This window comes from Streptopelia decaocto (genome assembly GCF_964273445.1).
Source record: "Streptopelia decaocto genome assembly, chromosome: 2".
Lineage (NCBI taxonomy): Eukaryota > Metazoa > Chordata > Aves > Columbiformes > Columbidae > Streptopelia > Streptopelia decaocto.
In genome coordinates this window covers 146,808,844-146,835,193 of record NC_138655.1, presented here as the reverse complement: position 1 = coordinate 146,835,193, position 26,350 = coordinate 146,808,844, and the positions used below count along the sequence as shown (strand labels likewise).

At 38.0% G+C, this 26,350-nt stretch overlaps 1 protein-coding gene across 3 annotated transcripts in view; it reads left to right on the top strand.

Annotated features, from left to right (window-relative positions):
- Window positions 1–26,350, top strand: part of MPP7 (MAGUK p55 scaffold protein 7) — a 150,266-nt gene that overhangs the window by 37,497 nt on the left and 86,419 nt on the right. For all 3 annotated transcript variants that reach the window (XM_082044100.1, XM_082044098.1, XM_082044099.1), the window contains 2 exons: window positions 2,435–2,601; window positions 16,660–16,778. In XM_082044100.1, the coding sequence (XP_081900226.1) occupies window positions 2,565–2,601; window positions 16,660–16,778 (156 nt within the window). In that variant the 5' untranslated portion in view covers window positions 2,435–2,564. The remainder of the gene's footprint in view (window positions 1–2,434; window positions 2,602–16,659; window positions 16,779–26,350) is intronic.

Here is a 26,350-nt window from a genome sequence, read left to right as displayed (position 1 = left end):
GCTGTGAAACAAAGAAAAATAAAGAAACTGACCGAGTTTAAATACATGACACGTACATAGATCAACAAGACTTTCCACGTTTCGCAGTGAACTTTTCTTAAGGAACCCGAATTTCTGATTAATAATGCACCTATAATGAGAACGGCTTCCATGGGTTTTGTTGGTTTTGTTTATGATAGATGAAAGTACTTTAAGCCGCATATAAACCAAAGGTGTCCCATTAATAGTAAATCATCCTGTTTTAACCAGTTTTTCACATCTGTGAAAACCAAAAGCGGCTCCATCCTTTGTGCGGCTGCCGCGTTTGCTCGCGCTGGGACTGGAAGCGAGCTCAGAACATGACTGCTCCTTTATGCGTTTGTATGTGTTAAAAAGAAAACAAGCAGAATTAATGCAAAGTGAATATGTTCCTTCTTAATTGATACAGCGTGTCCTTGGCAATAATGTCTCTTTTTTTTTCTTTTAAACTGCACCCTGGCTAGCTTTGCATATAGATGTTTTACAACTTTGTCATCATAAGATGAGCTTTCACTCTGAAATACTTAACTTCATTATCTCTGTTTTAAAATTTAAGTTAATGGACTTTGTGCTGACTTGATGAACGTCAAGGTATTTTTTGGAAGCTGGTGCTTTTTTTAGTCAAAACTCTTCACTACGAACTTCTATAACTAAAAAAAACCCCACCAAACCCAAACCCTAAACAATCTTAATTTAAGATTAATTTAATTATTTTTTAAATTAAGGTTTTTAAGTTTTACTCAGTCTTTTTCATTGTAGAAAGAGTTATCCAAGGCTGTAACTTATCTTGCATTTGTCTTCTTAAAACAAGCAAAAAACCAAAAAACACCCCCTCATTCCCCCCCCCCCAAAAAAAAAAAAAAAATCCTCAAACACCCCACACCAAAACAAAACAAAACCAAGAACCCCTGCAAAAAACCAAACAAGTCAACCAGATTCACTGGACTTTGAAAACTGTAATGCAAAATCTTCGGGTAAATGTTTATGGGAGTTAAAAAAACAAAAGCAAAAAAACCCAACAAAACGAACTTTAAGAAGATGTCAGAGTATTTGAACTATAGGCTTAAGCCTAGGGATGAGTTAACAGCTAGCGTATGTCTAACAATTGTCATTTAAAATTTACTAAACAATATCTTGTGGATGGCCCTTAATATGTTGCAATACTTTTAGCAATGCAGGGATTTTTTTTTTTTTTGTGAAAAACAGAATTTTGAACAGCATACAGTGTTTACAGCACCTGTATATTACTCTTCCACAAGGCTGTTGCCAAGTACAAATGTGTCCAAGATATGCACTTTCAGAGCCAAGATGGCTTCAAAAGTCATTCTGATTAATACGAATGTGGGGTGGTTTTTATTTTCTTTTAAAAAAACAACAAACTCAAACAAAAAACAAACCAGTAACAGCAGCAGCAAAATCCTCTTCTATTTATTTTCTTATGCTATAGCAGAACTATGCTGCTTTCTTCTTCAAGGATCCCTTTTCTTTATTGAAATCTAGAGAAAACCCTTGTTTTCTGTTAGCTTCTCCTTCCCCCTCTCCCTTCCTTCTCCCTGCAAACACATCAGCCCCTGCCTTGCTATTAGTAAGTGTTTCCAGTCTTAACCCCAAATTTCTTTTCATAAGTTTGTGTTCCACTTTTATATTTTAACGTATCTGAATTTAAATACGTTCACTTATATTTTAAATTATTTTTTACTGTTGTTACGTTTGCTCTGAATTTTCCTCAAGAACTGGTTAAAATAAGGACCCAAAATTTAGAATTGGTAGGCCTGAGCAATTATTTAAAAATATGCCTTAAAAAAATACTGACTTTGTAGTAATGAATTACAGAAAAATTCCTTACATGGTCTGCATGGTAATGGCTCCATCAACTCCACGAATCAAACTGCTGTTTACCTTAGTTCTGCTTTTTTACAACTTCAGTTAAAAATCATCTTATATTTCCAGATTACAAATAAAAATTGCATGTCAGATCTTAAATGAACTGCAAACAATTGAAAGGAGGTTAAGTGGAAACACTGAATAAATTACCATGCTAGTAAGCAATTTTTTTTCCGGGATAAGTAGTAGCAAAATTTGAGTGACTGAAATTATTCACAGTTTTAATAAAATAACCTTATTTCCCGAAATACCTGACACGCTAGAGTTAAATAGTATAATTTACATGAGAGAAATGTGTTAAATTATTTTTACAGCAGAATGGGATTATAGGCTAGACTGAATAAAACGAAACTTGTTTCACTTGGGGAGGAAAAAAAAAAGTCTTAACAGTCATAAATAAACGCAAAGCACTTTGTTTTGAGAGTCTTAAATCAAAAGCTTGTTTTGTGATAATGATTGGATTTGGTAAACTGCAGTAATTTACAGTCTAACAATGTTCTTAATTGTAAAGCTGTGTTTCTGTTCTTTCTAGGAGAAACTGGGAGATAGCATAAATCTTCGTAGACAACTTGGCTGCAAGCACTTAAACTGAAATTAACTTCTGCCTTTTGGCTGCAGAGTGTTGGTCTGACGTTCGTGCGTGATACTCTGCAGACTAAATCATGCCAGCGTTATCAACTGGATCTGGAAGTGACACAGGTACGCAAGCCAAGGAGGACTGCATGTTTCCTCCAGATCTTATTTGTTAAGTCTACGGTCTCTATTTCAAGAATTCATCAAATAAGATAATTAATTATAGTCTCAACAGATGCTTAACAGACTTTAAACATAACCTAGAATTAATTTAGATATATGACACACCACAGGTAAAACAAAATCATTTTTAAATGTCCCACCACTGTCATCTTCCACACCATCCCCAGCCCCCAGAAAAGAACAACTTTGAGCAGATATTATATATGGATCTGAAGAATTTGGATTCACCTCTCAGCATGGTTCCTACAATGTTAACTTGAAAAAGGAGGAGGAAAAAAAAAAGAGATGATATCATACATGCCTTGATATTTGCAGCAGTCTAGACTATCCCCTCTGTGAGTTATGGTTATCAGTGGAGTTATTTCTGAACACAGACTATTTAGTTTTGACACTTCTTTAACAAATTGGGAGAAGAAAAATCCTGTCTCGAGTTCTCTTCCTTCCCTTGCTCCAGGTCCTGTCAGTGACTGCAGGCGGTGGGAGAGCAGGTCTGCAGCTTTCCATAGTTTTCACCTTCTTTGTCACAATATTAGGTTATATTCAAAGGTTAAATGTCATCTAGCTGTTATATGTACATTCTCTCTGTTTGACAATATTTTTGTCTCTGTTTTAGGGACAATTAAAGTTAGTATTTTTGCTCAAGGTTAAATATTTGGTAAATAGGTGACCTGGCTGAGGTTACAGTACAAAGATCCCTGGTTTCCACCCATGTGCTTGTTATTGTCCATCACATAGTTTTACGCACAAGAAGTAACAGCAGGCTTTTCAAAACAAAGAGGGAGATTTCAGGTCAGGAATCCAGAAAATACGTATATAAGGAACTGCATTTGATTCCTATTTTAAATAGACTGTACGGCACAGTGATTTCCCGCCCCCCCCCCGCCCTTTTCCCCCACTCTTCAGGTCCATGTAAAATTTCTCTTAGATGAAATGATTAATCTTTAGAGTTGGGTGTGTCTCTTTATTTATTACTATGGAGAAGGAGGGTTGTGTTTGTTTTTATTTGCTTTTTTTGGTCTCCCTATTCCTGTGTTTAAGGGATTTGACTGATCTTGCCAAACCCTACCCCTCCACATACCTTTCTTTTCTCCCCTTTCCCCCGTCTAAATAAGTGGAATTGAAACTGTTTAGTATGCTAAAGTTGAATTTTGGAATATTTGCCAGGGTCTGATTGGGCTGATTTTCCACTCTGGATCTTTGCTTTCTTTATCACGCAACCTTTTGTGTCCTTCCAAAACTTGCCTTATTTTTTAAGTAGTTGGCCAAATGCTTTCTGACATTTTCAAAGTCTCAAGAACATGTTGAGATGAACAGCAGGGGGATGTGATTGCTGCCTGATGCTGACAGTTTTGCTTGTTTTATTGTTTTAAGAATGTTTGTATGTCCAAAAGTAAGTGTCATGGATGTACTGTCTGAATAAAGAAAGAAAAGGGCTTCAAGAAGTGGAAAAAAAAAATCCTAATTTTAAAATAGTGTGTGTTAAAATGTCTCTAAAAATGTGTTTCACTGTGCTATTTAATGCCTATCATGTTCCAAATACACCTTTAATAATTGTGTGTGATAAAGCTCAATTGTCTCCACTCTCCCAGGAAATCTGTAGTAAAATATGGTACGCACCATTAATATCTTGCTGTTAAATAATACTGCTCATTGAGTTCAATTTGTTTTCTGCTGCAAGATATAAATTGTTTCTTTAAATAAAAAATGGCATTTGGAGGGAAAAGAGAAATATTTATTTTTTTTCCACTTTCTTTATGGTATTTCCTGATGGGGATTATAGGTATTTAAGTATTTTTTGGATAATCAAATCAAACTGTTTTCTGTCCTGATTGGAAACTTACCTGTATTACAATCTTACCTCTGTTCATTGGTGGACAGACCAGTTTTCCTCTTGCGCTGCCTGCACGAACAGGTGGTGTGGCCTGTAATGACCTGGAGGTGCTCTGGTCCGTGAGAGGACTGGCTGGGATACAGGGGTGTCAGCAAGTCACTTATGGGGACCTAAGAAAACTGGGCAGGGATGCAGCTTCATTTAGTCTGTCTGCTAAGACTCTGTTTTATGAACGCATTCAAACAAAACCCCAACCTAGCTCGTTCTTGTGTCTGATATCTCAGTGCAGTAAAGTAAACCTGGATTTAAAAATCAGTGAAAGAATTCACTGAGGGCTAGTGACTAGAAATGCATCATCTGTGCATATCAGAAAGTTGCCAAGTCATGGACTATTGGAAACTTGGGCACTAACACGGAATCATTGATGACTGAAGTTTTTTTTATGTAGTCTTTGCATCAGACCACTGTAAAAAGCAGGACAGTGTTCATGATCAGTTACATTAGATCAGACTAAAGGTTGACCTACTTGTGTTAATTTTGCATTGCTTTTACTTTGTCAACAGACTTTATTAGGGATGTCACCATGTCCTTGTAGCTGCTTCCTTCACATACATGCTTTTGTTGTACCATGTTTTAACCTGTACATATTCTCCTGAACACGGAGCTTAAATCTGTTTTGAGAGGCATTTACCAGACTTTAAACTATGATAAATCAAAATATTTGCAATCTTTTGTTTAAAACATTTGTTTTAATTAATTTAGGTTCATCAAATGACTTTGAAATTTATCTTGTACCTTACCAGTCTGATCTGGCTTCTTAAGACAGAGGAGAAAGCCTTGTGTGTGCACATGCTTCTTTCTCTTTCACTCTCCATTGACTATATAGAAACCCCATTTTTACATAATAATAATAATAATAATAATAATAAAGGATACTTGTTGTTTAGAACGTGTGCGTGATCCTGCTCCTCCCTTAAGGTTTATAGTTCTGTCAGTGTCAGGTCAAAGATAGCTTAAAGCCACTGTCTTGGACAGAAGGCTGAGCTCCTGCCTGAGGCTGCATCTGAGGCTTTAAATATTTTCTGTGTTGCAAAAGTCTGCTTGAGCTCTGTGTGCAAACCCATCAAATAGAGTTTGAAGACCGAGCAAGAAGACTTGCACTTTTGCAGGTAAAGCAAATCTGCAAGATCTGGCATCCACTTATCTGATATATTTAGGAAGATTTAAGTTTGCAGTCCTGGCTTCGCAGTAGTTGATGGCAGCTTTGTTGCTGACTTTGGTGGAGCCAACATGACATCATTATGCTTTAAGTGTTGTTTTAGTGTGAAAAACATTGTAAAATTGTTACAGATTTCTTTCCTGTCAGCCCTATATCAGGCTTGCTCAGCTGACAAGTTTAAAAATGCCTTTCTGTTTGTCCTTAAAAACTAGCGCGTGAATGTGCAAAGCAGACTTTGTGTTTTTGATTCATGTATTGTCAGCGGTAAAATCACATTTATGGGCCAGGTTTGGCCACCAAGTAAAACTGTGTGAAATTGCTTAAATATAATGAAAGTCAGAAGCAGTTCTTGAATTTGAATATTGTAAATTATAGAAAGAATATGTGCAGGGCTTACACTAGTTTCTTCTTGAGTACATATAGGAGCTAATACTGTGCCAGATAGTGGAGCTTTTTCAGTATTACAAGCCCATAAAACTGAATACACGTTAGTTATTTAAATTGGAAAAACACAACACATTACTCACCAAATTGTAAGTTCACGTAGCCTTTAAAATATTGCCTGTTTTAGTGTTTCCTTCTCAGTTTTGTAATAATACAAAATGAGGATATGAAATTTGTTCTAAATGTTGGATATTTTTCCAAACTGCATTTTAAGTGCATTCTGTGGTGTTTGTATCTCTCTTTTTAAGAATTCTCATCCTTTGAAGCTGCATGCTGTTGATATATACTGTATACTGGTAGAAATATTTTGCTGGAATATTGTTTTGATATGATAGCTCCATAGTCCATATGGATTAACTCCCAGTAGACTGAGACCACTGCAAGCAGTGTGAAGTTCAAAGACGATTTTACAATCATCTGAACACCAAAAGCTTGCTTTTACTGTTTTCGTATAGATGACTTCCCTTTATTTGCTAGTAATGCATTTTAATCAGCTTGTCAGTTTCCAAAAATCTTTTCTAAGAATGCTTGATAATGAAAAGGATTAAAAGGTAGAGAGAAAAATAAAGAAGCAGTAGTAACAAGAAGAAAAAGCTGAATGGTTGGCTGAGCTGAGTGGGGGACATCAGAAACATTTGTAGGGGAAGAAGGACAAATTAAGCTGAAGAAGCTAAAGATTTTAGCCTTTTAAACTCACTTTCAGAAGGAGGAGGGAGATAAAAATCAGGGAGTTGTATTTTTGGAGCTGGTTTTAAAAAAGTAATAATATGACATGGTGGCCAAAGATCTGGGTTCATTGTTATGAGATGAAGAGAAAGGGAATTTAGGAGAGTGATGAAGGAAAGATTTCTGGGAGTAGCTGTTCCGTCGGAGGCTGCCAGGGCAAAGCTGTGCAGGCAATGAGATCCTGGTCCAAACGGCCTCTGCCTCTCTCCATGTGGGAGACGCGTTAGGGGAACCCTGGGCTCCCCCAGGCTCCCTTTGGCTCCCCCGGGCTCCCCTGCGCTGGCTGCTCAGGGCTTGGGCAGCGCTGTCCCCGCAGGTGGAGCGTGTCAGAGCCTTCGGCCACAGCCTCAGTTCAAGGCTACTTAAATTTCTCACCACGTTGAAATGCACAATATGGCTAGATTTTCATGAAAACCGATATGCTACTGAGGCAAAATTTATGCTAAATTAATAAATTCAGCCAATATTTTATCGTGCATTCTTGAATTCGCCCCATCCTCAGCTGCCAGAGGCATTAAATGGCTTATAGGCTAATGTTAATATGAAAGATTTGGGAAAGTATGAGGTGTATGTCTAGCGTTAATTGCTATCAGATTTAATTTTTAAAAGTATAACTTGCTGGTGTTGGAAAGGATATTTATTTTGGTATCAACATCTTTATGGTGACCGTTGGAAAATTTGTTGAAAGTAGAATGAAATTGCTCTAAACTTCTGTTTTGGGTTAATATTTTATGTTACACTAGACTGGTTCAGCAGTGTGGAATCAGAAAATGTGTGCATTTATATTTACTGATGGTAAACTCTTTAAAACTGTTACAGTTCTTGGACACAAATTTAAATTAAAATGAACTGGCAGCAGAAACAATTTTTACTTTTTTTTTTTTTTTTCCTCTGTGAGCAACGTGTAATTTTGTGGTCAATTTGAAAGTACGAAAGCCTATATTGTTTCTAACCAGAGGCTTAAATGTATAGCTACGTTTGTTAGACCAAAAGCTGTAAGTACACAAGTGGTTGGCAGTTGCAGCGATGCCAGCTGCACTGTGCCCAGGGCAGCCGTGCTGTACCACTCACGTGTAGCCGTGCCAGCGTCCAGGGAGCTCACGAGCGTGTGTACCATCTGCATTTACTGTCACGTGAAAGGTTCTGTGGCTTCTCAGCCCAACATCACGTCAAGGTGTTAATCTGAAAGAAATTCAGTACTACTAAGAGGTAGTGAAGCTGCACTGCTAGCTGTTAGTTGCCTGTTGCGGAACACAGGGGTTCAAACATGATTTTGCTTTTAGAATAACATATTGGTTTAAAAAACAAACCAACCAAGCGAACAACCATAAACCAAACAAAAATAAAACTCCAAAACAAACAAACAACCCCCAAAGCAAACCAACAAAAACAAAACCAAGCAAACAAACAAACAACAAGAATACCCAAACCAACCCAACCAACCCAAACCAATCCAATTAATAGTTTAATTTTCTAAACTTTTGAGATAAAATGATGTACTTGTCTCTCTCGTATATTCCTATATAACTCTATAGACTTGGATATCAACTGTATGTGTATGCATGTATGACTGATGGATATAATGGCAGAACTTGTTTTGAGTGTTAAACTATCAACTCAGTGATACAGTGAATCACAACACTGGAATAATACACTGGCATGGTTTTGGACATCAGTAGTGCCTAGGATTGCAGGACTTTTTCTTCTGCTCTCAAGACAAAATATGAAAGATTGCGATATCTGGTAATCGGATGGCATCTCCAATAGTTTTAGGCACAACTGAGTTGAAATAGTCTTGGCTTCTGCTGTTGGAAGTCTTTATTCAATCTCTTAATGAGATATTGTGTTATCCTTCTGCAGATGTAAAATGCCACATTTAGTACTCCTTGCCACCCCTCCCCAGTGCCAAGTCTTCTAACCTTGCAACTAGTGACTAATGAGTTAAACATGGTGAGTTTGCCCAGTGACATTCTAGTGCTGGAACGGCTCTTTCCTGACTGCCTGCCAGGCACTTGCTGTTGCCTCCTCTAGCGTTGCTGAAGATTTAGATAGAAATAACAAAGACTTGCCAAGCTGATGTCTGTACAAAGGACCAGTCAATTAGTTGAGGTTATTCAAGGTGTCATAGTATGCAGGCTTCGGTGGAGGAGCCAAGAGGTTTTGAAAAAAAGTACGAACGTCAGATCTTTGTATGAGCTTTCCACAGGCTGCTTATTAATTTGCACTTGATAGCTCACTTTAGGTCAGTTTTGTCTATGTGTTATTCTTGCAGATAATAGGAGAGCTTTTGAATACTCATGGAAGCATATTTAATGAACTTTCAAAGTATCCTTGTTGACACAATGTCTAGTAATGAGGGGTTTCGATTTTGAAGTGGCTTTGATGAGCCGTACAAAGAAGAGCTCTGCAGCAACAGTCTCGCCCTGTGTAAATGGAAATAGGGATCAACTATTTAACTCGCATCAGAATGTAATGGTATGTGGTATGCTAATCTGAAATACACATGTTGAGACAAATCCTAAAAGACCAATAACTGTTTCAAACAACTGCGGATTCTTTAGCTCCCGGAGCCAAGTTCCAAAATTAAGACTTTCTAGTTTGAAGGAAAAAATATTTTTAAAAATGATGGGCTTAAGTGGTTGCTCGCTTTCAACATTTTCTGTCATAATGTTGTTTTAAGGTGGGTTAACAGATTACTGTAGCTTGGAGTAATAAAAATTAGATACAGTTCAAAGACTGTGTTGCTCTTAGTGAGTATGTAGTCTTGTTCTTTGAGGGACACTACAGCAAAATTCTTGTTTTCATTAGGAAAAAAACAAAATGTTGACATTTCTGTTGCTGTGCCATTTATAAGGATTTCAGCATTTTACTTTTTTTGTGAATTAGCAAATAAATCAAAACAAATACTTTTTCAAAGATGCTCATCATTTGCATGTCATGATTATCTAGTTACTCATTCAGTACTTTGAAATATCACATTTTTTTTTATCTTTAAACATTAAACTGCAAAATTAAAAAAGGTACATGCTGGAATGAGTTAATCACTCTGGTTCTGCAAAGAAAAATTGTTATTCTTTAACTTTTTGCAGCGTCAGGAAGCCTGTATATTTGGTGGTATAACCTAAGAGAACATAAAAAAGAACTATTTGTAGCACATAAAATTGAGCGCGTAGTGGTCTTTTTACAACTGGAGCCTGATAGGATGGTGCAGTATGTCTGTCCTAAAGCATATGTGTACTCCATATGTTTTTATTTGAACCTGTGCATGAATACTCGTCTCAAATTTCAGAATGAAATAATTTTCAAGTATTTAGTGTTAGTGAGTGATTTTAATATGCAGCAGCATGGATGTCAGGAGGAGTGTTTCTACTGCAATGCTGTTTGCTTTTGTGTAAGGCAAGTGTTGTCTGAGCCTTTATAGAACTGTAAAATACAGTTCAAATGTGAAAAAATGTCAGCTTGTTATAAATGGCAGCAAATGGTGCTGATTATTTTACCTTTGACAAAGTGGAAAATTTAAAGGTTGGTGTGTCCCATTTTATTAATACAATAAAGTTTTACAGTGTTGTTCTGGGCTTAGATATATGTTCTTTAGTGTTTATTATCCCTCAGTTACTGTAAAAATTTTTGATTCGATGTCTGGCATCATTGTCCAGAATGCTAATTCAGGAAATTAATTAACATACAAAAGTACAAGCACATCCATTTGTCCCCATTTCTTTCCTTACGCTAACCAAAACAAAGTTAGTGTTTTCTTGTAATATGCAAGTGTGATGGAACGCAGAGACCATATTTTTTATCATTTAGCACTAGTTTATAGCTTCCACAGACTTGTCCTAATAATGAAGCTATGAAGGATATGACAAGAATGGTGATATTAAATTTCTCTAGACTAACAGTAAATTTTTCCATTCTGATGTCAAGAATGTAGAGCATCTGGAATCTGCAGTGTGAGTGGTTCAGTACGGGAACACTTTCATCAATTGCTTAGCCATTTATTCTCCTCTTAGGAACAAGCAGTCTTCTATAGAATATAACACTATGAAGGAAGCAATTTTCTAGAACTGGAAAAATTCTTTATGTCCCGTTGTTTCTGATTTAAAAGCTTTCCGTTGCTGCTTAGTCTTAAATCTCATTGCATGTGCAAATGTAGCGTACGCATTTTAGAATTGGAATTGCTGCTGTTATACGCTCTGTTCTTCAGATCGAATCAAACTAAATTGTACTAATTAAGTTTAGGAAAAGCTGAAGATATTCTGAAGACAGGAACTGCTTAAGTGTGTTAAAAGAACTAACTGAAATGTATTTATTACCTTTTTAAGCAGGGACAGTGCTGAGTTTTCAAACGTAGCTGGGTTTTCCCCTTGAAATTATTTCCTTCGTCCAAGCTGGCAGAATGCTACAAGCCTTATTCTGCAGCCATTTTATCTTACTTGCTCTTGCATTAAGTCCAAAATCTTCAGCGTTGTTTCTCTGTCCATGACAAGCTGTTGTAAATTTTAGTTTTAGATTATGTGTGTGTATTTATCTACATGTGTATAGCTTAAATGGGCTATTTATTTAGGCAAGGTTATCGAGTCATTGGTTTTTAATTGCCTGTGTCACTTTTCTTGGCTGAACTAAATTTCATGAAAAGTGTCTTGTATGTCCAATATTAATTTATTACTTTTAAATTTCTTTATTCTTGAATCAGGTAATCAGATTTAATAGACTATCTATAAAGTATCTTCAATCAACCTCCCCCCTTTCCACACTTACAAGGGTTTTATAGCATTCCTATGTGCAATGCTTGTCTCTTTTATTAATATTTCTATGCTACAGGCTTTTACTTAGTTCACATAAGTGTTAGATACTGTACTTAATTTAAATAACTTGAATACAAATAGCAGCATGCTAGTATCTAAAACGAAGAGGTCTCTTGTTTATCTGGAATTGATTCTTATTACTGCCACTGGATTATGTGACCTTATTTTATCTAGAAAGGACCCTTTTTCCTCCTCTGTTTCAATGATTTGAGAATGTCCAGGGATGATTACATTGTGATCGGGGTTTTTGTTTGTTGTTTATTTTGTTTTTTTTTTCTGTGTGTGGTATGGGTGTTGTTATCTGTGGTGGTGGTGTTGTTGTTTGTGGTTTGGTGGGGTTTTTTGCTTGTTTGTTTTCCCCCATGTTGTAGGACTCACCGGACTTCTCCTCTTATAACTGCAAAATAGTCTTACAACTCCATGTTTAAGCTCATGGTTATTATTTTTAATGTATGCTTAGGTCTTCTGAGACGTTTAAATAAATCATCTGCTTTTAAAAATTGGAGTTAATGAGTTTTTCCTATGTAAGTCATGTTTACTTTACTGAATTTTGACACCTGAAGTATTTTGATACTAGAAAATCCCAGTGGGCATATGATTCCTTTAAATATAAAAGCTGGTTAAATTTAAGCAAACCAGACTAAAAAAAAAAATGCAAAAACCTGAGTAGAATAACAACAGTGTGTATAAAAAAAGCAAATTTTATTTTGCAAGGGCCTTGACAGTGTTCCCAACATCAGGCATTAAAAACCCCAGGTTTTTTTTTTTTTTTGGCTTTTCATGATTATTCTTTTTTTCTAAAGCACAACTTATAGATATGTTTTTGGAAAGATGCCCACAAAAAGTTATGTAAAATAGCTTATTTAATGGAAGGTCCATGCATGTCATGTGACTCAAGGAGGTGGGACTTCAAGAGAAACATCAAATTGAGAGAGCAATAGAACAACTGAGGCTTTGGCAGCCACATGGTTACAATGGTAGCATTCAGCACTGGGGTGCGGAGATACATCGCATTCCATTGCTTATATGTTGCATGCATTTTTAATTTACAAAGCATTTCATCTGAATATAGAGGATATAACTATGTCCTTTCTGAAAGTTAATTTTTGAAGACATTTAAGCCCTTCATGTGTTGGAAAGATGGATTTGACAAGTTATCAGTTCTGGTAATTTAAATCACGCCAATGTGTAGTTGCCAATGTAGTCCTTTCAACTTCATTACTAGTTTACAGTAAGTTGACAAATTATTTTATCCCAAAAGCACTTTCTTTTAAATCCAATTTGCTGGTAAAGTCCTATGCCAGCCATAACTTTCACTTTTTCTTTACACTGCAATGAATAAGACCAACACTTTGCATTTTATTTGTCTCTTAATTACACAGCATTTTAGTTGGAGGGGTGTTTGTGCAGAACCACATAGTGGTGTTCTTCATATGTAAAAATGTGAATGCCCATTTGAAAAGTTTGAATTCCGTGGTACTGGGCACCACAGAAGTAACAAGAAAAAAGAAGAGCCTGTCTGTAAAGGTGTGGTGGTTTAACCCTGGGCAGCATCTAAGCACCACGCAGCCGCTCGCTCACTTCCCCCGGTGAGCTGAGGGAGAGAATTGGAAGGGTAAAAGTGAGAAAACTCGTGGGTCGAGATAAACACAGTTTAATAGGTAAAGCAAAAGCTGCAATCACAAGCAAAGCAAAACAAGGAATTCATTCACTACAGCCCGTGGGCAGGCAGGTGTTCAGCCATCTCCAGGAAAGCTGGGCTCCATCACACGGAACAGTTACTTGGGAACACAAATGCTACCGCTCCAAGCGTGTTGCCCCCCGCTTTCCTCCTCCTTCCCCCTAAATATATACTAAACATGACATCACATGGTATTCAATATCCCCTTGGCCAGTTGTCCTGGCTGTGCCCCTTTCCAGGTTCTTGTGCACCTGGCACAGTGTGGGAAGCTGAAAAATCCCTGACTGCTTAGCAACAACTAAAACACCAGTGTGTTATCCATGTTATTCTAAATCCAAAACACGGCACCACACCAGCCACTAGGAAGAAAACCAGCTCTGTCCCAACCGAAACCAGGACAGAATGTAAACCTTTAGAGGTGCTAGCATCTTCTGCTGCCATAACCTTTTGTTTAGAAGGAGCCTGTAGCTGAGTCAGGTGATCTGGAATTATGCAGTTTTAACTTTGGACATATTCTAGATCTTTGTCTTCTGTTTTTCCCAGCCGAATACCCTGAGTCGTCCTTCTGCCTGATTTTTCATTTGACTGAGTTTTTTTTGTTCCTGGCTACCTAGTGCTCAGTTTCAAGAGAAGTCTGAGGAGTGGGAGTGTGGTGTTCTCCAGCATGCTGGGCAGAGTCATCCTCTGGTTCTGCTGCCATGGAGAAGAGCTGGATTCTGATTTTCTTATTTATGCTTATAAATATCTCAAGGGTGGGTGTCAAGAGAATGGGACCAGATTCCTTTCAGTGGTGCCCAATGATAGGATGAGGGGCAAATGGGCACAGACTGAAGCAGAGGAGTTTCCATCTGAATATGAGGAGAAACTTCTTTATTTTGAGGGTGCCAGAGCACTGGAACAGGCTGCCCAGAGAGGCTGTGGAGTCTCTTCTGTGATTTTGTGAAAGCTGTAAACACTGGACTGTAGAGCCAAAGCCAGGCCGCACCACAAACAGCCATGGGGTTGGAGAAAACCAGTTCAGCACCTGTTGAATTTTCTCCACTTCCCTGGGAGAGTTGCACAGGTTGGGTGCATTGCTGTCGAAGCTGGAGTAGCACACTAGGGACAGAGACACTCATTTCCCTAGAAGGGGTGATTCAGGGCTGTATGATCAAGTGAAGCCCACAGACAGGTTTGGGCGGGATGTGGAAACATCTCTGTGCATAAACACCCGCAGGGTTCATCACTCCTGCAGTGCTGGCAGGCAGCGTTTTCCTCTGGGAGTTCTGTGCATGAAGCCTAAGTCTCATAATAAGCAGATTCAGTCTCACCTGGTGTCACTGCTCTAAGAGCTTAATCCATCAAGAAACATGGACTTTCATTTTATTTTCCCTGGGGACTTAATTACTAAAGCTTTGAGGAACAATAGTTACAAGGATAGAAGAGTTTTGTAGTTGTTCATATGTGAAATTTAAGCAGATCTGCTGGGTCAAGGATAAAAAAAGCTTATTCTGTTGTGCATCTCCTATTTGAAAGGAGTAGTTAATATTTTCTTTCTTCTGAATGGTACACGTGAATTGTTCCTAAGCGGCTATACCACAGTGTAAGATTACATTAAATTTCTCTTCAACTTTTTAACAACCTTCATGTTATTCTGAAATAAATGTATTTGCAGTAACAATAGTGGCAATGTGCAGAAAGATGAGGCTGACTGTAAAGAAATTTTTTAATTTTCTGAATGAAAATGTTTTTGAAGCATGAATTGCATGATAAAAATAACCATTTTTGCTAAATGCTGAAGTTCCACAAAGTTGGAGCCAAGAGTCCCATTCAAACGTCTCTTCTCTGTGTGTCAGTTCCATCACTGTCTGTGTCTCAATAGACAAGGCACAGTGTTCTTCTCCTACCCATGCAAAATTGTAGTGGTTTGAGTTATACCCACTTCTTGTAGTATTTCTGAAGCATAAACAAGAGCAGTTTTAAATAAAAGCAAGATTCTAAGAGAAATTAATGTCAACCACCAAAAAATGCTTGGACCACAACAAGAATGTATCTGGAAGGTGCTTTTTTTTCCAGAATATTTTACTGAAAGGCAATAAAAAGACGAAAATGTTAAATAATCAGATCCTGAAGATACTCAGTGTAGTTTTGAAAGAGATACATAGTGCCTTGAAAGGCTGTGAAATTATGTTTACTAGTAAATATTCTAAATTCTAAGTTTTAGGGAGATAATATGCGTAATAATGATAGGTAACCTATAACTTACAACAGTGTTCTCTACCAGTAGAATCTCTTGTAAATCTGTCCTTGTGATGAACAGCAGCACTTACTCAGACTAAAAATAATAGCGGGACCGTGTATCTTGGATCCCAGGAGACTGTTGGTGTTTTTGTAGACAGCAGACAGGAGAAAAAGGCATTTTGTCCTTTTTACCCCAAGTAATCCCACTGGAAAATTAAACATGTGCTATGAATTGATATCAACTCATGCCAGGTCACCTCCCCAAAGAGAGCTGCTGCAAACACTGTTGCTGCGTTTCTTGGACAGCAGTTTGATGGCCTGTGTGCATGATGGATATTTTATGCTGCGTGCTACTGTGGAACAGTGTGCTACTGTCTGCCCCTCGGAGACCGCTGCCGAGGTGTGCCACAAATAACCGGGAACAGCAATTGCTTTAACCCTACGGAGAATCTCGAATACCTGCACATTAAAAACGTTACTGAAATATTTCTGTGTGTGTCTGGGAAAGCTGCGTTGGTTTTGGTTTTTAAGGTTTAGTCCTGCAAAACAGAGCGGTTCCTTTTGTCTTGCCGTGGATTCCTACTGAACACGGGATAAAAAAAATATTAAGCAATATATTAGCAAGAAATATTTAGAGAAACCACGAACCTTTTTTTAATGGACCACCCTATCCAGTTTCTGTTCTTTTAAGGAAGTTTTTCCTATTCATGACTCATTTCACTCTTTGGCTAACATCAAGGGAAATGGAATAACGATTAAGAAAAGGAATGTAAGTTTTTTTCTGGTTATGTCCTTTTTTCAAAACCTTTATGAATTTTCTGCATAACCTTGTGTAAATATATATGGATGTAGAAGCTTGACAACTCTGACAAGGTAAAAAGTACATTGCTAGTACTTGCTTCTTAGTTTTTAAAAATATTTCTTTTGGTTGTACAAGTTAATGTTATGCTGGATACTCCAGACTCCCTATTCAGTTAAAATGACATGATCCAGGCAGCCAATTACACAGAACTGTTAAGTGAAATTAATGAGATCACCCCTAGATTACAGATTGTGTTTTATTTTCATTTTATAGGTCTGTACGAGCTGCTGGCTGCATTGCCAGCCCAGCTGCAGCCACATGTGGACAGCCAGGAAGACCTGACCTTCCTCTGGGATATGTTTGGTGAAAAGAGCCTTCATTCACTGGTGAAGGTAAACCACATTTAAGTCAGATTCTCTTTGAGAAGAGCATATGGAAAAATGTTTTGAGCGCCATCTAGTAAACCGGTGACAAACTGTTACTCAGTGAAAACAAACCAGCCTTGTTTTAACTCTGTTTCTGTCAGGGGTGGAAGTTGTTAAATAAGATTCTACCAAAAATACATAGATGATTTCATTTAAGAGTGATGTTTTGGCAGTGTAATACTAATGCAGCAAACATATGTTGTTTGCCCTTGTTTAGAAAAAAAGAGGACGAAATAGTAGCAGGAAATCTGAAACTTCTTTATGGTCAACATTCAAGACCTGGAGTTTAGCTTAAATAAATAAATGTTCACAGCAAAAATTAGAAGGAATATATTTTCTGAGGTCAAGTATGGCAACAGTTCAGTAGCCACATTAATTTAAAATAATTTCCTTTAACAAAGTCAACTGAAATTCTAGTAAGCTGTTTCTTTTATTGGCTTGCCTCCATTTAAAATTGTGTTTTGCACATAAATATTTTGGACTAAAGTATGACCTAAAATAAGTTTGGAAGAATACTTGAGTAAAGCATCCTGCTATGAAAATGATCAGCAACAAGAAATCAAAGCATGCCATAGGACTATGCAGAGCTACCTTGATAATGTTAAAATTGCCTATAGCCGAAAAATGGGACCAATCAGCTGGTTAGAAATGTTCCACTCCTACAAAATGGTATAATGTCTTCAGTCTCTACTACATGGCTAATTCAAGCTGGAAGGAAATTCTGAGGTCTCAAATGAGTCAGTAGGTGGTAGTAACCCAGGCCGTGAACATATCCAGACTCACACATCATTGAGCAGAATTCGTTACCCTTCTCAGTTACTGATCTAGAGGAATCTTAAAATTGGGATTATTTTGAGGTAGGTTTGAAACAGTCACCTTTTCCCATTTCTTTCAGCTATCTTATTCCAGGAAAAGATGTAAAAATGTTGATACTTGGCCAAAATGATTTTCAAAGTAGCTGAGAATTTACATATAAAACTAAACACAAGTACTCTCTGGCAGTTGATGCACAAAAGGAACAAGGCGGGAAGAGTGCTTGGCAATACTTGCTTGCCTGTAGAATTTCATGGCAGTTTTTGAGGTGCGGTGAGTCCCAGACTCCTCACTCAGGTGGCTCAGAAGGTCGCTGCAAGGGGATCACCGGTCATCTCTCTAATACGGGCTGACAGCGCTGTGCATCTAAGCAAAGTGTTAGGTCAGTTGCTAAATTAGTTTTATTTCTGGATTGGGAATTAAAGAAGGCTGGCTAGAAAATGAGCATGGATCTGTGAAACATTGACATTTCAACACTTGCTCTAATTTTCTATTGAGGCAAATCCTAAACCTTTTCAAACTCCCTCACTTACTCCCTGTTGCCCCTTCCCCCAGAAGAAGGCAAAGAGAACACGAGAGTAACTGCTTTGCTCACTTTGAGTAAATTCTCCGTTTGGAGAAGTTGTCTCTCCTGCTGGCTCTCCTGATCGTTTGCCATGGGTACCAAGCTGCTTGTTATTGCAGGGTGGGTTGGTTCTCCTGGTTTTGACAAAAAAAAACAGTTAATGAGGAAGCTTTCTTCAGGCAGACACAATTTTGGGGATCAGCGAATGGTCATTTTATTGCAGTTACAACAAGAGGGCACTGAAGTGTTCCAGCCATCTTTATTATTTATCTTGTATGCTTTAGGTCAAAGTATTAAATGTGCATGTAACTCTGACCCTGTAAATTGTTTTTTTTAATGTCCTATTAAGTCCCACACTATCTTAAAATAGACTTAATTCTTGAAACTTTCTCTTTAGTGTTTACCAGTTGTACTTCTTTAACATGCAATACTAATTTCATTCAAAATATAAAGTTTTTTATTTATAAGAATTGAGAATATTAGGAGCACCTGGTCTGACCCACTGCATATCACAGGCTACCAAACCTCACTTTTTGATTTCTCTGAAGTTCAGGTATGGAAACCAGAGCATGAAGAGCTTTTAAAAGGTTATGTAGTTCATATCCCTGCCTCAAGATGGGATTAGTAGTATCTGAAACTCATGGTATTTGTTTGACCTTTTTAGAAGGATTATTCAGTATCCTATTGAGTTTCAGAGAAGGCAGTCCATAGCCTTTTTGGAAGAGAGCTGTAAGAGCAGAGGGAAGAACCCCATCTGCCATAGTTTTTCCCTGTTGCAAGGCTCGACAAGTGCCAAATCTTTCTTTCTGGGTTCTGGTGTCTTTTTTGAAAGACTGTTTTTCCTAGCAATAACTTCTTAAAGTCAACTGTACTTGCAAAAGACAAATGTTTTTAATTCCTCAGGCAGAGAATGATGACAGGTATTTTGTAATAATAATAAGAAAGGTATTAGCTAAAAGCCAAGGATGTTGCGATCCTGGTATGTGTTGATTTTGGAAGAAAATGAGCATGAGTATACTACTAATTTGGCACTATTTTTCTTCTATTTAAGATAGACACACTGCTTAAAAAAATTCTTCACTGATCTTGTTACCTTGCTGCTTAATAATTTCAAATATTAGAAGAGGGGTTTTCCTAAGTTATAAAATGGGTAAAATGCTCCATATTGATTGAAAGGTTTAAGTGTAAAATGAACTTTCTACTTTTTCTACAGATATTTTAAGTTTATGGGTATTTAATTATCATAGTCTTTTCTGTGTTGTTGTGTACTATGGCATACAGTTTGCTGTTCTGGCTCTCCTAATATTGAAAAGAAAGAAAAAAGAAAAAAAAAAGCCCCAAATCTTGTTTTGGAGTTCTCTTCATTCAGTGTTGTTGGACAGAAATCTCTTTGTGAACTTGGATCAGCCTAAACTGTTCTAAGAAGTCAGAAATGGAAAAGTTGTATTAGATCATCCGACCCATTCCCCTGCAAATACTGGATTGTTCCCTACAGAACATTCCTATTGTAGTAAGTAAAACCATCAAAAACTGATGCAACTGTTCTTGCTGTCCCTTTTCTAAAGGAATCTGTTGATTAGATCTTAGTTTGCGAAGTGCAAAGAAGATGGAACCCACAACCGTTGTTGACAGTTTGGAAGAGAGAACTGGCTCTAGATAGTGAATGTTTAAAATTTGTCTCTGCTTCCCTCAATTTATTTCCTTGTCTTATTACAGGAATCTCTTTAAGTTCCACCAAAAATCTTCAGACATCTGATGACTTTTTATATAGCAGAAATCTCTACAGTAATTCTGTAGAGATTTATAGAAAAGAAATGTGAAGAGATGATCCTTCAGGGTAATTATGAACACGAACGTAGCTGAAACCTGAAATAGTGCACACGTGCTCTGCTTGGTTTTTTTTTTTAGAGGAACAGAAGGGATAAGCTAAAAGTGTAGTTTGAACAGGTCTTTATTTATTTTTAGAGGAGCTGCAAGAATCTCTGTGTGTGTTTGCTTGCTGTTAGTGCGCCGGACACGTGTTTTGCTGTTTGTCTGTTTAGCTCCAGGATGAAGCTTCTACTTCATCTATCTCCTTAAACATTTCTGGTTGTGGATGTAATGCTAAAGAATTGAGTAAGCTTATTTGTTGTGCTGCTACTAAAGTATTTCTTAACCAGTTGGTGTTTACTGGTTGGTTTTGGCCAGCTCAGAGCTTGCACAGGTCTTTAGCCAGTACTGTACTTTGCATTATGCAAAAGAAGCCACAGCAAGTGGTGTTGCTGTTCCTCTTGACAGGGAAGAGTTGGTACATCCAAAAAGCAGTATATGTGGCACTGGAAAAGAAAATAACTACTGCAAAATAAGGAATATTTTGTGAATGTAGTCTGATTTTATGATAACTGCATAGCATTTTGGTAGCTGGCCCTGCAAAGCCTTAGTTTGTGCTAATTTTCTATTAGTTTCACCTGGATATGACTTGTCTTGAAGTTCTGAGAAATCATTTTGTATGAGCTAATGTTTGTCCATGTCAATGGCTAACAAATTGTCTGAAATAAAATAGTCAAGTATATCCCGGTGTAATTTCTTTGGCATGTAAATTGAATCATATGATTGCATAGCCCAAATTTTACAATCACTGTGGTATAGAAGTATTGGAAATTTTAAGTGCGAAGACTCATATTTTTCAATATGTAAATGCAGATGCTTTCCGCCTACTGTGGTTAGTTTGTTGGGAATGAGAAAAATAAAGATAACATTTACAAAAAGTGAGCTGAATAGGGCAAAGCAAAAGGGCTTGATTTGACACGTTTACAGTAATAAAATCAACAATCTGCAGATGATGTGCTAAATCTTCAGTCTGGACTGGTACAGGCCTAGTTCATGGGTAAGCTTATACACTTAAAGTTGTTACCCAGAGCTTTACACACAAACTCCATGAAAAAAGCTGTTAGTCTGCAGGATGCATGGCTGGTTTTATGTTAGGGAATAAAGTAACTCATAACTGTCCACCTTCACCTGGGTAGAGCTGTGCAGATTCTTTTGGCACTTGTGGAGGGGTCGTATGGTGCAGCTTCCCCTGCCCTGCGATGTGTCAGACGTTCTGCAGCCACCGCCCAGATGTGGCTGCACTGAGCATGTGTGGTCACCTCCTGTGCTGTGTATAGTCACCTCCTGTGTTGTGTACACAGAATCACAGAATCACAGAATCGACTGGGTTGGAAAAGACCTCAGAGATCATCGAGTCCAACCCTTGGTCCAACTCTAGTCTGTTTATTAGATCATGGCACTAAGTGCCATGTCCAGTCTCAGTTTAAAAACCTCCAGGGACGGCGAGTCCACCACCTCCCTGGGCAGCCATTCCAATGCCTGACCACTCTCTCTGTAAAGAATTTCTTTCTAATATCCAGCCTAAATTTCCCCTGGCAGAGTTTAAGCCCATGCCCCCTTGTCCTATTGCTAACTGCCTGGGAGAAGAGACCAATCCCCACCTGGCTAGAACTTCCCTTCAGGTAGTTATAGAGAGTGATGAGGTCACCTCTAAGCCTCCTCTTCTCTAGACTAAACAACCCCAGCTCCCTCAGCCTCTCCCCATAGGTCTTATGCTCAAGTCCCTTCACCAGTCTTGTTGCTCTTCTCTGGACTCGCTCCAGCACTTCAATGTCTTTCCTGAACTGAGGGGCCCAGAACTGAACACAATACTCCAGGTGTGGCCTCACCAATGCAGAGTACAGGGGAAGGATCACTTCCCTTGTCCTGCTGACCACGCTATTTTTGATACAGGACAGGATACCATTGGCCTTCTTGGCCACCTGGGCACACGAATGGTGAGTGCTCCTGACAGGGCACCAGCTCAAGCATCCACACATTGGGATCTTCTTCCTGAAAGGACCTAGAGGAAAAGGATGTCAGATCATGAGAGTTGTTCTGATGAGTCATGGGCAACAATTTGTTCTAAACTTTGATGGGGATGAGCCATAGGCGGAGGGAGTGGTACCTGTGTATGTGGCAAAGGACTGGGAGGGTGGTGGTGGCTGAGGAGGATGTATTAGGTAGTGTAAGATCTGAGCATGACACAAATGATATAGAATGAAAGTTGGAGATTTTACTGAAATGGAGTTGGCTCCATGGCAGCCTGATAATGTTGACTGCTTCTGTATTTCAGGTTTGAAGCTGATATTCAAACATCAGCTGAACATACACAACTTATTTACTTTCTCATTATTTTGTTCTTCTGTGTACTTTCTCTAGAACTAATATTTATACAGTCTTCATAATTTAATGTTGGAACTGTGTTTTCTGCAGATCGCAAGAACTCTTTTTCTCTGCTAACTGTTATGTTTTATAGAAGATGGAGAGAGCAAGGTGTGTTTGTGAGGGGATTTTGGTGGCTAGTGTGTTTGCACCTGTTAAGAGAATGGTAAGAGCAATTTCTGATTTCAGGGCAGACAAAACCAGCCCCCTCAGAGCAGCTGCATTACCCAAGAGCAGCAAGCCTGGAAAGTGGGACTGGGCTTTGGTAGACCATAGGTGGCACCTAATCTCAGATCTAACAGAGTGGGTGGGTTGTGGTTTGGGGGGAAGGCACTGGAGAGTTGGAGAGATGTATGGACCACCTTGAGGTGGGTGGAATTATTGAAACTGATAGCTCATTCACTAAAACATTGCTTTGGTACTTGAAGTCCTTAAGGTTCTTTACTGCTGAGTTCTCAACCGTATTTATTTTTAAAAAGCCGTGCCTCCCTGGTAAAGGGAATAGGCTGCAGTTCGGTAAATCCATGTGGAGGTCTGAAGTGCTGTTTGCTTTGGAGATGGGAAAAATGAAGGAAAAGGCAATGTGAGTAAGCATTTACCACCTGGCCATCTGGAGGAGGAGGTGTGAGTGTGGTGGTTGGCAGCCAGCAACAATCCACAGCCAATGAAAAAGAATTGTTCTTCATGCTCTAGAGGAGAATCAAGCAAAGTTGCTTCTTACGTTGTAGTTTACATCTTTCGGTCAGAGAAAGCCTGCAAAGCCCAGCCATGGCAAGAGTAAAGTGATCGCTCTTGTAATGCAGACTGTCCAAACATCTCACAGATGTGGTCCCTTGTGCTGGTCCGAAAACTTTTACTATTTCTGGCAAGGGGAGAAGGAATTTACTATAGTTGAATTCATTAATATTGATATACTAGATAATAGGTGGCAGTTATTTGTCTTTCTTTAAATCTAGCTCTTCATAGATCAAGGAAATGTTAATTTTTGTAAGGTTGTCCTTGTTCAGTGAATGTCTCTTGTAGAAAGAGGCGCAGGCCAGCCTTGCCTCCAATCCTGTTGGCAAAACACGTGCTGCACAAAGTTTTCAGCCCTGCGGAGCTATGTAGCAGTAAGGTATATATGGGCAGTATTTGGATACTGAATCTGCAAAGAAATATAAAAACTACATGAAAGAAATTTAAGGCTTTTCTTTTTCTCATTGTATGGAGAAGCAACTTGATCTCTGGTTAATTTTTGAAGCTTCTTGCTTGGGTTGTATGTGCAGAATATACATTGAGAGGTGCAAGAATTTCTGTACTCCTCTCATCCAAAGCATTTGTAGGTAATGATCTAATTCATATACTGAAATATAAATTTGTCACATGCTTTCTGCTTACCTAAAGATGAAAATGATTGGAAAAATAATACTCTGTAGGAAAGCCTCTTGGTGACTGACAATACTTCGCATTTGTATTTGGAGTAATTACCACTGAAGCAATGAGTCGTTTTGCTTCCATTAAAATTATTGCATTCAAAAAGAAGTGTAATGCAAGGTGTTATTCCTTATGAAATGCCACATAAATTTAGAGTGTTACTTTTGAAGCCAAAGTTATTTTTTTGAGACTTGCTCAATAGCCAGCAACTGAAAACTGGAAGAGATCACTCTTAGCTGGAGGCTGTCAGCTGCCTTTAAACTTAATTTCCATGGGAACAGTGATCAGATTAATCAAAATAAGGTAATTGAAGATTTATAGAAAATAGTACAGAATCTTTACTTTATACAGGCTGATATTGTTTCCATGGAAACATGAGGGAAAAGGTAGCTAGCAGCCAGGCATTGGGCAAATGGTTGCTCTCTTGTTGAGGTGGGGGGTTCTGGTTGGGGGGTGTGTGTGTGTGTTGAACCCTTTGACTTGTTTTGCTTTTATTGTATATAAATGCAGTACATCAGGCAATAACTGGGCAAAAATAAGCAAAATAAATATGGATTCCTGTTTGAAATCATAGATAAACCGCCCAACTTCCCATATATTATAACATGTAACAGGTTTACTGTTTCTTTTCTGAGTAAAGACAAAGTTGTTTTGCTATGTGTGTTCACACATCCATATCTGTGCTTATTTGTGCCTTTAATAAAGTGAAAAAACGCACCTCCAATTCATTGAAAAAGTGGTTAGGCGTAGCTTTGGACGGTGTAACCTTGGTTGTAAGAAAATGCATCTTGAGTTAGTGCCAAATGGATGGGTTAGTGCGGTTGTGAAATATGGATCCTATGTGATGGTTCAACTAAAAACATATAGTTGTAGCTAGTAGATAGTTAACAAGGAAACAGACAGCTAATGGACATAAATGTTTAGTCCTGAAGTCTGTTGAATGGGTTCTCCTGTGGTAAATACTTTTTTGTATTTTTTTCATATGTTTTTATTTCGTACTTTTTGATAGAAATTTAACTGGATACCTAGTGTTAATTTCTTTGTCAGAAGTTTGGACATTCGATATCTTTAGCATCTTGCAGTTTCTGCATCAGAGTTGCTAGTGTGTTTAGTAATAGGCACTTGTAGATTCATATCTAGATTTTTATAAGGAAGTCCTGTTCCTGTCATCAACTCCTGCTTTGTTAAAAATAATAAGAAGAACATATCAATTTCCAAAGTATCAATTAAATTGTTTTGTTGGCAGTCTAGTCGCATAAAAGCTGTAGAAGTTGGGTTGATATCAGGAGTCTCTACATGTATGGTGTACCCACAGACTTCTGAAGTGAAAAATAAGGCAGATAAGCTTATTAAATCAGAGGTGTGAAGTGTTGGTCTATGACTATTACTTGAAACTTGTGAATAAATCAGTGCTTTGGAATGTGAAAAAACTTTGGGTTTGGGTTAAAATCCAGACAGAGGCATTTTTTTGGATCAGGGGTAATTGATTTAAAGTTTCTGCTGGGAAACCTCCAAAGAGTAGCAGAAATCCAGCCAAAATGTACTGGACAGAAAAGAAGTAAATCAATCCTTCTAAGACAAATAATTTGTAATTTCATTGTTACCAAGGGGGCAATGTACCAGCCTGGTGACAAAACCGGTGCAGCAGTTCGAAGAGAAGTTTCAGAACCCAAATCTATGTTCATACACAGATTTTTCTTATCTTATGGAGCTTGTACAGTATTTATTCAGCCAAAGTGATACATTTTTTGTCTGTGAAACTGAGGCCAAACAAAGGTCTCATAAGCTGCTCAGTAATAGTAGTCTGATAAATTCAAGACATCCAAGGATAATGTAATTTTAAACTGTTTTTCTACAGTGTTCTTTTCCCTTGGACCAGAAGTTCTGTGGCAGAACATGTGAGAGAGTGTTTAAAACAATTTTTTTGTTACTGTCTTGGACTGTTTTCCTTTTTAGAACAGAAAGTCATAACTACCCAAACAAGCCTCTGCAGTGCAAAAACGTTGTAAGAGTTAAGAAGGATGTGATGTGATAGCTATAAAATCTTTCTGAAGCATGGAAACTGATACAATAAGATTTAATAAAAACCTTAAAAATAAGATTTAGCAAAAATGCCTGACTGCGTTTCCTACCAGCAGGTTTTGTTACTGCTTACATTAACTGTTCTTCTTTTTGGAAATCTTGGTTGTATCCATTCTCCAGCTAATCCTCATGAAGTTAATTTGTAGTATTCAGTAATGTGTGTAATATTGCACACATCCTCACTGTCTTTCCTGCTTTGTATGAAATGCAGGTATACACACACAGTTTTTACTCATCTTTTATTTTTCTGTGCCCCATTACTTTTCTCTATTTTTTGCTGCCTTGAGTGCCTTTTTTTTAACTTTTTATTTTCAGTCATCTCCTTTTCAAAGCTTTGGAAGAAGAGCACAGCATAGTACGCTGTGCGTGCACTATTCCCTTAGGCTTACAGATAGCATCGTTTGTACAGCAGTGCTCTCTTAAGCACAGGCTT